The sequence below is a fragment of the Girardinichthys multiradiatus genome, chromosome 7 (genome assembly GCF_021462225.1).
Source record: "Girardinichthys multiradiatus isolate DD_20200921_A chromosome 7, DD_fGirMul_XY1, whole genome shotgun sequence".
Classification (NCBI taxonomy): Eukaryota; Metazoa; Chordata; class Actinopteri; order Cyprinodontiformes; family Goodeidae; genus Girardinichthys; species Girardinichthys multiradiatus.
The window spans coordinates 660,707-675,573 of NC_061800.1; the positions used below are offsets into that span (position 1 = coordinate 660,707).

Here is a 14,867-nt window from a genome sequence, read left to right on the forward strand (position 1 = left end):
AGAGTTGGTTGAGGAATTAAATTAAAAAAAGTGATTGATAGATTTGCCAAACTAAAACCAAGAAGAAATTAAATGTTCTTGCATATTCTGAGAGCCAGCAATATTGCACAACCTCAGTAGATTACACTGTAAAATATGTGTATTTGTTTTGTCAATTGTCTTGGCATCTTGCTTGTTAATAGTAGAGAAGAAATGGAGTGTTTGTCAGTTGTTGTTTTTTTATTATGTGATGAAATCATATGCAATTCTACATTTTGGTAAAAAAAACATGTATTGATTAAATCTAATCAGTGAATTCATCTAATTGTGTACTAATTTTTAAAAATGTATTTAAAGTATATTCCTATTTAAAGCTGTTATGAAAAATGTAGGAGAATGGCAGACAGCAGACAAACCAGATGAGTACAGCAGTGAGTCATACAAACACCTGAAGTGAAAAACAGGTGAGAAACATTGAAAGAAAACTGGTAAATTAAATTGTACATCTGCAGGATAGTATCAGCCAACAGGTGGCAAAATCTGTACCAACCAGTTTATTGGATGTGATGCTTGCCCTGTGTGCCACTGTAGAGATGCCAGTTCAAGAGTACAGCTGGTCATTTGTTTATTTGGAGAAGCTTCTTGAGCCAGTGTTCAGTATTTATTGTAAATGCACTAAAATTTACACAGTGATTTTAAATATTGCGTTCAGATTTTTTTGCGCTTTGCACTGTAACTTACAATGCTTTGGTATAGTAGGTATTTTATTTTAAAGTAGAACTTGTAATAAATTATCACTATTTTGTGACCTTCCAACTAGAGTTGAATGGTTACTAGGGAGCGCTTGGCAGAAATTAAGTTGTTCTTGTTTATGTATTATATCAACATTATTATTTGCAGTTATTACTATTTCTATATTCTTATTTGCAAGTTATTTTACTTTGTTACCATAAACGATCTGATATTTGTTTGAGTTTATGTTTTCACCACAAAGATGTTTGAGCTACTGAGAAGGCAAAGAACTCAATCAAGCTCAAATGGTGGTCTGGCTGCAATCACCCTCCTATTTGGTGGCTTTACTTCCCTCTGCAGAACTATCTCTATATATCAGAACACAACAGATCCAATAGTGTAGTTCAGAGTTCTCCATTGGTAGCAAATGAGCCTGGGTTACATCTTTAAGTCTATTGTTACATAAAAGAAGCAAATACTCTGAGAATATGTTTATTTGACTTAAAAAGTACATATAATAACAGCTGGTGATGGTTTTCATAAATGTTCTTTTCAACCGCTGGCAAAAATGTGTTGACTGCGCACAGTGTAATATCTTACATATTTGATATGTAATTACATTTTATCCAGTATTACTAATAAAATTACCAGACTAACAAAATAGAATAATAGTTTGAAAAATGGATAAATACAGAGTTGAAAGGGCACTTTTTAAAGAGGGAGGGCAAGGAAAAATTGGTCTGGGCTAAAGCCCCCAGTCTTTGAACACCTGAAAAATGCCCCTGGTTTCAGCTAAGATGTATTCAAATATCTCAGAAGAAGGTAAAAAGATCTTTTGAAAAAATAGGATCCGTGTTGTCTGATATTTATTTTCAAAGAATAAAAAAATAATAAAATCTGCTCAAATCAGAGATTTATCATCCAACCAGAAAAGCTGTTCATAACTAACGATCATTTGCAAGTTACTTTTTGTTAATTAAAACTTTAAAAAAAAATTAGTTAAGCACACCTAATTTGCCAGTTTGACTTAATATTTTATTCAAAATGTTTTCAAAAATTTCCTCTTGGTAAGCTTCAGGATGCACAGCCAGTTTTTAAATTCCTTTTTGTTAAAATCCTGTTGGCAAAAAAGTTCAAGCTATCTCCATTGATTTAGGTCTGCACTTTGACTAGGTCATTTTAACACATGAATAGGCTTTAATCTACACTTTAAACTCCTAGATCTAAACATTGTGACTCTGGCTGTGTGTTTAATTCAATTGAGTTCAATTCAAAAATACTTTATTATCCCAACGGGAAAATAAACGTAGCTCATAGGTGACAGAGTTACTCCAACCTGCTGCCACGTTGAGCAGTGCAATTGTTTATGGTTGTGGTCCTGATGATAGGTGAACCCAGAGTTCTTGCCAGTCATTTCAGTGTAGCGGGCCGATACTGCCGACACGCTCATTTTTTATGAGCATATCGGCCCTTTGACTGACATCTCGGCTCCCTCCGTGTGGTTTTTATGTCGGCTATAGCGCATGCGCTGAGTCTGATCCTGATTTCTTTCACCATATGACCGCTAAAAGTAAAGCTTTCTAAAATCATGTTAGCTTTGAAAGGTGGGTATAAACGGCATCATATCATGACAGGCCTACAGAAGTTAGACAAAATCCCCGTTTTCTGCTACATATAGCACTTTAAATGTAGACCAAAGATTCAGTTTGAGTCTTATCTTACCAGAGCACCTGCTGGTGGCTTATAGCAAACTCAAGCTCAGTCAGATTGGATAGAGAAGGTTTTTGAGATGAATTCTTGTCACTTTCTTCTTGTCAATCTTCCATAAAGGGATTTGGGGAGTGGATGACTTATGGATGTCAACAGGTGTTTTTCACCTGAGTTATGGATTTCTACAGCTCCTCTAGTGTTAAGGCCAATACAACCTCCGCAAGAACAGAGAAATTTGTTATTTTTCCGGGGTCCAAAAGGACAAAATGATATTGTTCTGTCCTTGCAGCCCTGGTGTAGGAGCTCTGTTTACAATGGCAATTCTGAAGGCAGTTGGTTGAACTGGGTTTTCTTCAGGGGTTTCACAGTAAAGGGTATGAATACAAATCCACAACCTACTTTTAATGTTTAATTTACAAAAAATTTTGAAAAACAACAATGCATTTCTTAACCACATGTAAAAATCCCAATAAAATATACAGATGTTTGTGGTTGTTGTCTGACATGGGGAAGTCTGAGTGGTATGAATATTTTTGCAAAGCACGGTATCAGACCTCCACTGTTGAATATTAGTATTATTTTTATACATTTCTGCAATAATTATCTGGTGCTCTTGAAATATGTTATTTACTTTCTCAAAGGAATTAGACCTGTGTGCTGAGATTATCAAGGTGGAAGCATTGAAGTCAGCCATAGCTTGAGCACCAGCTCCCTGCGAAACCACAGCTTGACATTTGCTCATTTCTATTCCTCTATAGATTATACAAACAGTTAGTGACCTTTTGAGCCCAGCTCCCTTCCCTGCTACCAGACTTTATGCTAATTTATTCTAATGAACTCTGCAGCTCCACACGTACTGAACACACGCACAAGTGTTACTGACCTTTTTTACCAACACTCAACAAAGAAGCAGAGGCATTTTATCCAAAACATTAACCTCGTCCATCAACAACAAAGAACCCACAATCCACCACAAACTGTTGAACCATTCCCAACAAACAAAACAACATTCATTTTAGGCAGATTCAGTTTTTAAAAGCAAATAATAAACAAGTCCCAACTGGAACATCAGAGTGTGGAGTCACCTCCAATCCATCCTCATGCCTGTACTGCTTCCAGATACGACCTGTGTCACTGTAGAGCAGCAGGTAACTAGTGACCCAGTCCGAGCTGTCGTAACGTCCCTGTGTAGCTATAGCCGTCACCTCCATCTGCTCCCGGAGGTCCACCTGGAGCCAGGGGTCTTGGTCTGTCACCATGGGAGACCAACCTCCTGCTTCTGGAACAAGACAGAAAACACAGTAAGCATTTGTGTTTGGTTAAAGAGAAAGTGGGAAAAATGTTGCTGGAACAATTTGAAAATTCCATTCCTGTAAAGTATCTTGTCTTTTTACATTAAATTAAAAGAGGGGAGGGTATACGGTTGAGAACAGACATGATGATTTGAAGCCAGGTATTAACATACAGTGACATAAAACCACAGATCAGCTTTAGATTTGCTCTGTTAGGATTACCAGAAATATTTATGTTTGCTAAATGCCAGAATAATCAGGAAGATGTATGACGCAGAGAATCTGACATTCCTTTTGATAACTAGAGGAAGAAAGAGTTTAAACATCCTCCTTCTTCTGCACTCTTCCCTACAAGTGTGCAACATCTCCTTTCCAAATCATCATAGATTTGAGGTCCATATTCTAGGCATTAGTTTGGCATTACAAAGCTTTTTTCAGCTGCTCTTGCTTTTATCTGAACTCTACAGTTGACATGGTTACTTGTCAAAAAGATGCAGGACTGAGAATAACTAAGGCTGAACATCCGAACAATCCAGAAAACAGCTTTAGTTGGATAAATTTTGGTTAAAAGCCCCAAGAAAACAAAACGAAGATCATAATATAAAGCAAATGCAACAGCCTGCCAATACAGCAGCACTATCTTAGTGTTGTTGTAACATCATACTCAGAATCTGAATTTAAAAATTTATAAATAAAAAACAGGCTTCTCAAATTGTAAAAACCAACAGGATTGGAGATGGAGGAAATAGAGGAAGGGTCTAGAACACTCTGGTTTTCTAGATAGTTAGGCCATTAGTCATTTCATATAAAAAATATATTTTAGAATATATGCTATGGAATAGATTTCCCTCTTATAAAGGGCTGGGCTGCCCTTTATAAGAGTGTTTTAGGGAATTCCATGAGATCTTATTATAGCCGTCAATGAGACACCTTTCAGCCATTTCACTCAGTCAATGAAAAAACTGTTTGACTGCACCCCACGGGATGCTAGATAAAGACAAGAGTTCCCTGAATCACTGAACATTTCTCTGTTATAGAACAATATTTAACAGAGAGTTTGTCACTTTTGACAACTTGACTGAAATAATGCGATGGTCACGATCACTGAGGCCCCTCAACAAAATCTCTTCTAATTATTTTCTACCTGAAGTCCCAATGTAAGGAAAACAAAGTAGAAGTTTCACTTTGATGGAGCAGTGTGTAGGATTGCATTTGGTACACTGAATGATTAATAAAGGACAATACTGTTATGAAAATCTCATATCTTCCTTACATGAATTGTGTGTTCTCTTGTTTTCCAATGTTGAAAGGTGACTAAGAGAAATGGAGCATGGTGTCACATCTTATTTATTCACAAAAAAAAACAAAGTCATGAATCTAATTCTAACTCTCCAGACACTGATGAACCCAAAAAAGTAAAGCATATATTTAAAAAAAGCTAGTTATTTTTATTTTTACAATTGACCTGCTGGATAGACTTTTTCAATTAGGGATGGCCCTGGTTTTGTAAAAAAAAAACAGCTATTTACAGGATTGTGCTACTATAAATAAAGATTTATTTGTATTATGGCTTTTTCTCAATTTTTACTTGGAGTGTCAGTCAGCGTGTACAATACTGTATATGTGGCGGCCAGTCATTAAGAGAAAGAAAAAGAGCAAAATTCCAAAGATAATGCTTGAATGACCCGTAGAATGCTTTGAACTCTTGATCAAAACTTGTGTTTTTTTGCTTATAATGACTAAAGTTTCACTTTCATTGACATACAATTTTAAGAACTTCAGATATGTTAATTTGTTATGAACACTTCCTTTTTATTTTAACAGGATGTAATGTGTTGCTGCTGCCACTGGATGATGATCACTGGCCTTTAGTATTTCTGTTTGTCAAACACAAAGACCAACATCCTTCTACCTTACATGAATGCCATGGTCTTTTGTCTTTCCAATTTTGAAGAGAAATCAACCTCTTAGTCATGTCATATCTAATATTAGCTTCATATTAAAACATTAGGTTCATACCACTTTCACTCTCTTCGCTACATTATCACACTACTCTCCAATTTTGCATTATTTGCTGTTATTTCAGCTTTTAACTTTGTTCTCCCTCTTTTCTCTTCCTTGAAGCTACACCTGGACTGACTCTGTGTCTACCTGTGACACCTTTCTGGAGAGGGGAATCGTCCGAGCTTCTGCTGGCAACAACTTAATGCTCACCCTCTACAGATGATCCACATGGCCCTGTCTATTAGTGTTTAACCCTTTCTCTCTCCTAGACATGGCTACTGACTGAGCTTCTACTGTGACTACCTCTATGTGCTCTCTTTCAGACTCTAACCTTGAAAACTGGCTCAGAGTTTATCTGTTCTTTCTTTCTAGATGAAACGACTAAAGGAGCTACATCCATTAACATTTACTTTTCCTTCCCATAGAAAGTACTCCTGGATCAGTGCTTCTTTGTTCTCTTTGTGTCTCTGCTCTGTTCTCTCAAACCTCCAGTCGGTCGTGGCAGATGGCCGCTCACCCTGAGCCTGGTTCTGGTTCTGTTGGAGGTTTCTTCCTGTTAAAAGGGAGTTTTTCCTCTCCACTGTCGCTACATGCATGCTCAGTATGAGGGATTGCTGCAAAGTCAACGCCAGTGACTGTCCACTGTCTCTACATTCTCATCCAGGAGGAGTGAATGCTGCAAGTCACTGACTGGATGTAATCTGCTGGGTTTCCTTAGATAGAAAAACTTTTTATCCAATTTGAATAAATAACTGAATCTGACTGAACTGTTCAATGGTTAGGATTAATTGGAATGTATGAACCTGACTTGAAATCTTTATGGTTCGATGTGAATTGGCACTATATAAATACAACTGAATTGAATTGAACTGAATTGAATTGCTGGTTGTCCTCCCTGTAGAACCAAGCCTGGCTGCAGCCCACATCATGAGTTCAAGGCTTGTCAGCCCAATATTTTGTGTAGTTTTTATTTTTCGACATGGGTGGCATGGTGGTTTGATGGTTAGCACCAATGCCTTAATCTAAATACTAAACTGAGCTGAGCTGTGTTAGTGTCTATGTCTCTGTGTATGTGTGTTTAAGTGTGTGTGTGTGTGGGTGTGTGTGTTCAAGATTGAACATGTGTGGACTATGAATAAATATACTTTTATGCATGTTTTCTGATGACTGTGAAGGATAAAAACAAGCATAACTGTGAAGTGAAAATGACTGAGAAAACAGTTGTTAAACAGTTTAATTGTAAATAACACATAGTTGAAGTGTTACATGTAAAGATTATTTACCTGCAAACAAATTGTTCTCTAGAACCCATTTAGAACAAACAAAAACGGTGGAATGAACTGAAATCTCATAGGGCACAGAAGGTGTTCTCCAAAGTTCTGAAACACAGTGTCGCTAAAAGAAGAGATGATGCCAGAATAAATTTAGAATGAGTAGATATTTCTCGAAGGACTTTTTTTTTTCCGAAATAAAGCCATATACACCCACCGTCTCTCCTGTTGAGCTTGGCGTAGAAGGCAGAATAACTGGCCGAGGACTGAGATGAGCTCTGAAACGATGAGTGTGGTAATGCTGATGCGAGAGGACCATTGCAATTATCTGGAAAACAAAACAAAAACACCGCAGTTCAGAACCTGTTATTGTCAGATGTGAGCAGTTTGAATCTCGTTGCATATGTAACTTCCCAAGCTGTGATTCGCTCTGCAGACAGTAATTATGTAAAATGTTCCAGGCATTGTTACACATTAGTTCAAAGGGTTCCTCTACCTGCCTGTGGTGGAGTTTAAATGCAGAAAACCTGAAAAATACCATCATTGTTTCACTCATCTATTCCCAGATGCCTGCAACAGTCTGGTAACCCCTGCAGTCCCTTACAAACTGCAGCACAAACACTGTGCCCACTTCTCTGTTTTTGTGTGTCTGTGTTCTTAATCCAAGACTGTGAGATTACATCACATACAACCAGCAGCAGATTAGGAGTACTGTGTTCTAGAGCTGTCAGTTTATTGCGTTCTGATCCTTCTAGCCTATAAGAGCCTCTTTCAGTGTGTTTGAGCTGCATTAAGGCCTGGGTCTGAGATCATAATGAAAACTGGCACCAGCCTGATTACAATTATCCCTCAGCCTTCTCAATCAGTCGTCTGGCTGAGTGAAGGGCAGTCCTTTGTTTTTGGGTGTCACTCTGCTTGGAGCTCAGATGGATTCTGGGCACATCTGGAGCAGCAATTGGACATCCATCTGGCCGACAAGAGCTCAGCAGAAGTGACAGCGTGATCTGGTGCGCTTTTAGAATGTCCTGCTGAATTTCAGTCGACCTGACTTGACTTCTCTCACATCATTTGCCAAGAGATTTTTCTAATCCTTATTTCAAGTGTGACTAATGTGGATCATGCTGTTTTTTCCTGTTCTCAAATTACAGTTGAGCTGTAGTGCATTTCACGTGTTCATGGGGAAAATGAAAGCGCTGGCACGACATCTTAACAGACCACAGAAAGCAGTGGGGTTATCATTCAAGAAAGGTTCTCCTTATCTATGAAGTCTGCTTGATGCACTGTTTGCTTCCCACCCACTATTTATTACTCCATCCTTTCATTCTGCACCCATCTTTTTAAGTTTCTCTCCTCTTTGACGTGAGCTTCCCTTCATTCAAACACTATTCATAGTAAGGTCTTGACAGCTTTACAGAAAGGAAGGAACTTGAGCATCAACAGTCTCATGTTTTGTCATGGTTTGAAAATGTTGCGTAAGTGTAGTGAAAGTTAGCAGACTGTTATCACAGATTTGTTCTCAGGCGTGATGTCCAGCCTGTGAAACTCCGAATGACTTATGGACATAGGATGATTTGCCTGCAAAGCACTTCGAGGCCTGTGGGATGGATCAAAATCTTCTGAAGCAGACTCCAAATCTGTGCGCTGACCTCAGGGGCTTTTTTTTTTTTTTTTGCTAAATGATAACACACTTGCATCTTGGTGAACAGATATAATACATGCATGGTGGTGGCAGAGAGAGAACCTTTCATTAGTCTTGGAATCTACACGTCAGCTGCAAGCAAACAAGACATGGGTTTTCTGCTGAAGATGTACTGTATGTTGGCTCTTGTCTGTGTCTGGGATAACAAACACATGTAAAAGACTGGAAGGAAGCTTGTTTTGGGTTATGTTTGGAATGCTATAAATAAAGCTATATGAACAGTGTACATAAAACTACCAGATTTTGTGGCACCCAGCCTTTAGATGTTTGGTTCATGACACATGATGTTGACCAAGAACAGAAACTGCTGTTTTTCAAGCCCCAGTATAATGTGGTGTTGTCCTTTAACAGTTCAGTATTATTATGCATTATTAACATTATCTTAAACGTTTTCTTTTCCACATTATGTTTTCGTCATTGTACGGAAGAGTTGAGCTGTTTACTGCAAAAGAATTTCATATGAACATTAAGGGTAAAATAATAAAGAAATAAAACATTATCCACACCACTTGGACTCAAATAGTATTTATGTTTTGTTTAGACTTTTTTAGCAGAAAAAGGAAAAGAATTACAAATAATAAACTTCTGATTCAAGGTTTGGATTCAGGAAATTATTCATTCAGCCTATTCATTCATTCAGAAAGCATTGCATTCTCCTTCATGTTATGTAACCTTTTTACTGCTATTTGCTTTATTGTGCTCAAGGTTGTGCATGGGATGAATTTTAAGGATTTGTAATGTACTGAAATCTATCATATTTAAAACCAAATAGAGTAATCTGTCCCTTTGCTTAGTTGTGTTACATTGTCTCCAAATAAAAATGCTCTATTAACACACTTTTATTGCAAGTAGTTATCAGTCAGTCATTTTCTACCACTTATTCCATAGTGGGTCGCGGGGGAGCTGGTGTCTATCTCCAGCAGTCTATGGGCAAGAGGCAGGAGACACCCTGGACAGGTCGCCAGTCCATCGCAGGGCAACACACAAACAACCATGCACACTCATTCATACACCTAAGGGCAATTTAGAGTGACCAATTAACCTAACAGGCATGTCTTTGTACTGTGGGAGGAAGCCGGAGTTCCCAGGGAGAACCTACGCATGCACGGTTAGAACATGCAAACTCCATGCAGAAAGATTCCCGGCCGGGAATCAAACCCAGGACCTTCTTGCTGTAAGGTAACAGTGCTACCAACTGCACCACTGTGCAGCCCATAAAACAAATTCAATTCAATTCAGTTTATTTATATAACGCCAATTCACAACACATGTCGTCTCAAGGAACTTCAGGTTCATACATTCCAATTAATCGTAACCATTGAACAGTGACTGTGAAATTATTATATGCAGTCGATACAAATATGATTCAAGCATAAAACCTTTGAAACACTAGTGTGTGATCGTAGTTTTTGTCATTGCTCTGTGCTCGCTCAGTCGCCCATTTGCCACTTCCTGCATCTGACCCCTAGGGGATGCAGCACTGACTTCAGAGGACCCAGGTTAAGAGTGCTGCCTGCTGAGCTTCATCCGCCACCACTTTACTTTTATCCACTGCCTCTTCTTTCTCTATAGAGGCCGAGAGATACAGCTAGATGTGGCTGAGTGAGAGGACACAGCAGTAGCAAATGGCTTTTTGACCCACTGTTTCGAAGCCTGTGGACCCCATTGGCGTAAAGATGGAAGTTTCATCTGAGATCCCAGCCTTCAGAGAACAGTTCAACAGCTTTCCTTCTACCCCAAGTAGAAAAGAGCATGTTCCAAAGTCCCTCACACTTTAATCTAATAGAAAATATTGTTTCCAAAATTGGACAAGTTCTCATTCAGCCAGTGTCTCCTAGTTTATTTAGTACTCTCAGACCCCTGAGGGGCTGACTCAGAGGGAAGAGAGTGTAAATGACTGACTGATCGACGGACAAGTCCAGCTTTTTGAAGTGATTTACTGAGTTGATGACCAGCACTGTACATTACTCCTGCTCACAGTACGGGCCATTGGAAAGAACCAAAGCCTTGAAATTATTACATGTCATCATTTTAGTGTTTTCTTTTCAACGCAGTGCAGGTTTTGATTCTATGAGCTGCGATAGCCACAAAATAGGATTGAGGAAGACTAATTCTAGGGTGTACATATTTCTAAATAAACCAGGTTTGTTTCATTGTTTTATATGATTTAAAAGCCAATATAAAGTACACAGCTTAGAATGAATTGTGTACCATTGTACTTCTGATATTTGGACACCAATGTAAGTGTGTGTGTGTGTGTGTGTGTGTGTCTGTGTGTGTGTTTGTGTGTGTGGTGGGAGTGCATGGATATGGGTATGTCTGTGGATATATCCTTGGTTATCTGCCATGATAACACTACAGCTCTCAACGGCACAGAGCAATAAGCTTTGAAACATCAGGCTCAGCTACACAAGCAAACCTTAATAATAGGATCAATTCTGCTTACTGTTGGATTTTTCACTGCATTTTCTGACAATAAAAAAACATGAAACATTTCAAAGATTATCTTTAATGTCTATAAAGAACCCTTGCACCATTTGCTGCTTTCATTTCAGAAAAGAAACAAGGTTCCTGTCGTTCTTTCCTAAATCAATGATAGCAATTATGCTTAGATTCAGAAAGAATTCAGGCTGCTCTTTGTCCTGTTCTTTATCATTTATTCGATATCAGGGTCATGTGGAGTGAAAATCTGTAATTAACTTTGTACAAATTATCTCGAAGGACACGTGGCACAGAGTGGGACAGGAAAGCTGTGTGGCTGCAGGTTTGGCTTCAGGCTGGAATAAAATTTTGTTTCTTTTTTGCTAGATCCAGAGCTTCTCCCAACATACAAAGTGATGCTGTTGCATAAAAAAGCCAACAAATGTTTCACACAATAAAGTGATATTTGTGCATGTAGGCAGATATTTAGGTGCTGTAGTCAAAAAGACTCTTCTACATACCAAACTCATGAAGCCTGAGTTTCGGCTTGGAAACTGAAATGAAAAAAAGATGCCAAAGAAATATTCCTAAAAATAGAACATGGAATAGTTGTAGGCAAACGGCAGTGCTAGAAGAAGGAGTCTGTCCTGATCCTCTTTACTGGAAGGATGAAACCCGCGTGATTAAAGTTACTGCTGTCCAATCAGAGTTCAGCTCACACTGGTAGCTTTGAGGAGACCCAACAGAGAAAGTTTTCCTAAGACAGCAGCAGGAGTCGGTCACAAGTCGTCTAGATGGCAAAAGATTACAGTTTCTAATCATGCAAGCAACTTCTTCTCAGCTGGCAACAATTAACACTGAAAGTTCTAAAGAGGCTTCCTGTTAATTTAACCAATCCATGCAGTTTCACTTAGTGGAAAATACCCATCTCATTTAATATTTAAGGCCAAAATGCTGCATTCCCTGTGATGTTCAAGGGAATTAAACTTACACAGGTATTCATGATGATACAGTCTGTCGTGTGTGGTTTTATGCACTTTATTGAAATATTTCTAGAGTCTAGATTTTTTTTTTACAATAACTTATTTCAGATTATATGTAATATAAATACTAATCAACAACTTGAAAGTAAAAGAAATGATAAAGAAAGAATAAGAGATGTGACAAATTAATTGCCCCCTGACCAACCACTGGTTGTGCCAGCCATGGTGGCCAAAAAGTGTTTGTATGACCTGCAATGAGTTTTTTAAGTCAGCGTGGAGGATAACTTTGGACAACTTTTTGGTGAATTGTTTTAATTAAGCCATATTAGAGGATTTAGAACATCAACAGTCTGTTTATGAAAACACCACATTATTTTTCTTAGACTTAGGTCAAACTTGGTCCTTCAACACCTTAATTTTATAAGCCATTCAGAGGTGGGTTTCATGGTCTGCTTTGGATCAGTATCCAGCTGCATAACACATAATCTTAAGGTCACCAACTGGTGGCCAGACATTGTCATTCTGGAATTTTTGCTAAAAAGCAGAACTGATTGCTCCATAAATTACAGCAAGTAATCTGTGTGTGTCCCTGACACTGCAAAGCAATCCCTGACCATCCCACTAACAACATGTTTAATTGTAGGTATGATGTTCTGTTTTAAACAGTTTTCTCTTCTATCCACAGATTATTTTCCACAAGTCTTGGCGATCATTGAGATGTTTTTAGAATATGGCCTTGAAACTCTCTCATGGAGGCCATTTTGCCCAGTTTATTTCTTAATAATAAATTATGAGCTCTGACCTTGGGGTAGGTGAGGTATGCTGTGTTTTAGATGTTTAGATGTTCTGTGACCTCCTGGATGAGTGGTTGATGCACTCCTGGAGTGTTTTTGGAAGGCCTGCCACTCCATGGAAGGGTTTCCACAGTTACATATTGTGTCCATTTGCAGATAATAGCTATAATTGTGGTGTGCAGGAGTCCCACAGCCTTAAACATGGCTTTGTGACCATTTCCAGGTTGACTGATGCCATTCACTTAGTTTCTCATCTTTTTTTTAATTTCTTTAAATTATGTGTTGCTTTTTGAAGTCTTTTACCCTACATGTTTTCCAACAGGTTCTGTTGAAGTTATTTTTTTCATTTTGCAGGTCAGAAAGTAATCAAGCCCAGGTGTGGCTGGTGAAAGTAAAGTCATATCTTCTATAAATGTCTTTAATCACAATTAATATATGATTTAATGAGGAGGTGATACGATTTCTCTATATAAATGAAATCATCAAGCATCCGACCATATGCAGAGGGTACAGTCCTCGAAGCGGCCGTCCAGAGTTCGAGTCCCGGACCCAACGACGAATGTCTCCCCCTCTCTCTACCCCTTTTTCCAGTCTGCCTACTGTCAAAAAAATTAAAAATAGGCCACTAGTGCCGAAAATATATCTTTAAATGAAATCATCAATTGTAAACTGAACTTTGTATGTTCTTCGGTTGTCTTTATCTGATAAAAACATAGGAAATCTGTAAGGGGAGAAATACTCTATAAGTTCTGTCATTACTATGTTTTTACTACTATTATTCTGTCAAGAAACCAAATCAGCAAGGATTTCTTCTCAATCTGTAGTTGTAGTCCTGGTGTTAAAACCCATGACCAGTTTTACAGAACTGTGGATGAACTAGGTGGAGATGTTTTACAGTAGATGGGTGCACCCTGCCATGTGAAGGATGCTGCCCTTTACAAAAAAACTCAGAAATATTGTTCCCTTTGTTTTTTACCATGGGTTACCTAGAAACTGTAATATGTGTAAACCAGGATGCGTGTAGAATGTGGGTAAACCTACCTACAGTTAAATCACATACTCTTTTAAACAGAGCATCTTTTCATGCTATTTTCTCCTGACAGTCAGCAGCTCTAGGATTTCATTTAGTTTAGTTGCTGACTTAGCAGCCCGGTCCATTCTGCTGAAGGAGACCATGTGTCACAAACATGAATTTGTTTCTTCTGCGGCCATTATATTCTGTTGAACAATCTTTTGAACTGAGTATTTAAAAATATTTTGAGATCTCAAATATTTAGACTTCTCTTAACCCACTCAAGACTGTGGAGAAGATGGTGGACTTTTGAAAAACACCACCTCCACACACCCCCCTCACCATCCTCAACAACACTGTTTCTGCTGTGGACCACTTCCGGTGTCTACGAACCACCACACTAGAGTCAATTGTGTATATTTGTACATTTAAAAAGATATTTATTATTGAAAGCAAAGTGTGCCGCAGTCAAATTCCTTCTTTGTCTGTACAAACTTGACAATAAAGCTGATTCTGATTCTTCAGCCAATTCTCAAATTTATTTAAACCTCACAATGTTCTCAAACATTTCCTATCATTTAGTCTTTACTATACATTTTTGCGTAACTTAAAAAAAAAACGTTTATGTGTATATATATATATATATATACATATATATATATATATGTATATATACATATATATATATATATATATATATATATATATATATATATATATATATATGTATATATATATATATATATATATATCCAGTACAGACCAAAAGTTCGGACACACCTTCTCATTCAAAGAGTTGTCTTTATTTTCATGACTATGAATATTGTAGCTTCACACTGAAGGCATCCAAACTATGAATTAACACATGTGGAATTATATACTGAACAAAAAAGTGTGAAACAACGGAAAATATGTCTTATATCCTAGGTTCTTCAAAGTAGCCACTTTTTGCTTTGATTACTGCTCCGCA

At 37.9% G+C, this 14,867-nt stretch overlaps 1 protein-coding gene across 1 annotated transcript in view; it reads right to left on the reverse strand.

Annotated features, from left to right (window-relative positions):
- Positions 1 to 14,867, reverse strand: part of cntnap5a (contactin associated protein family member 5a) — a 299,922-nt gene that overhangs the window by 231,237 nt on the left and 53,818 nt on the right. Inside the window, exons 2-3 of the mRNA XM_047371007.1 lie at positions 7,206 to 7,316; positions 3,507 to 3,700 (exon numbers count right to left, since the gene is read on the reverse strand). Coding sequence (XP_047226963.1) covers positions 3,507 to 3,700; positions 7,206 to 7,316 — 305 coding nt within the window. The remainder of the gene's footprint in view (positions 1 to 3,506; positions 3,701 to 7,205; positions 7,317 to 14,867) is intronic.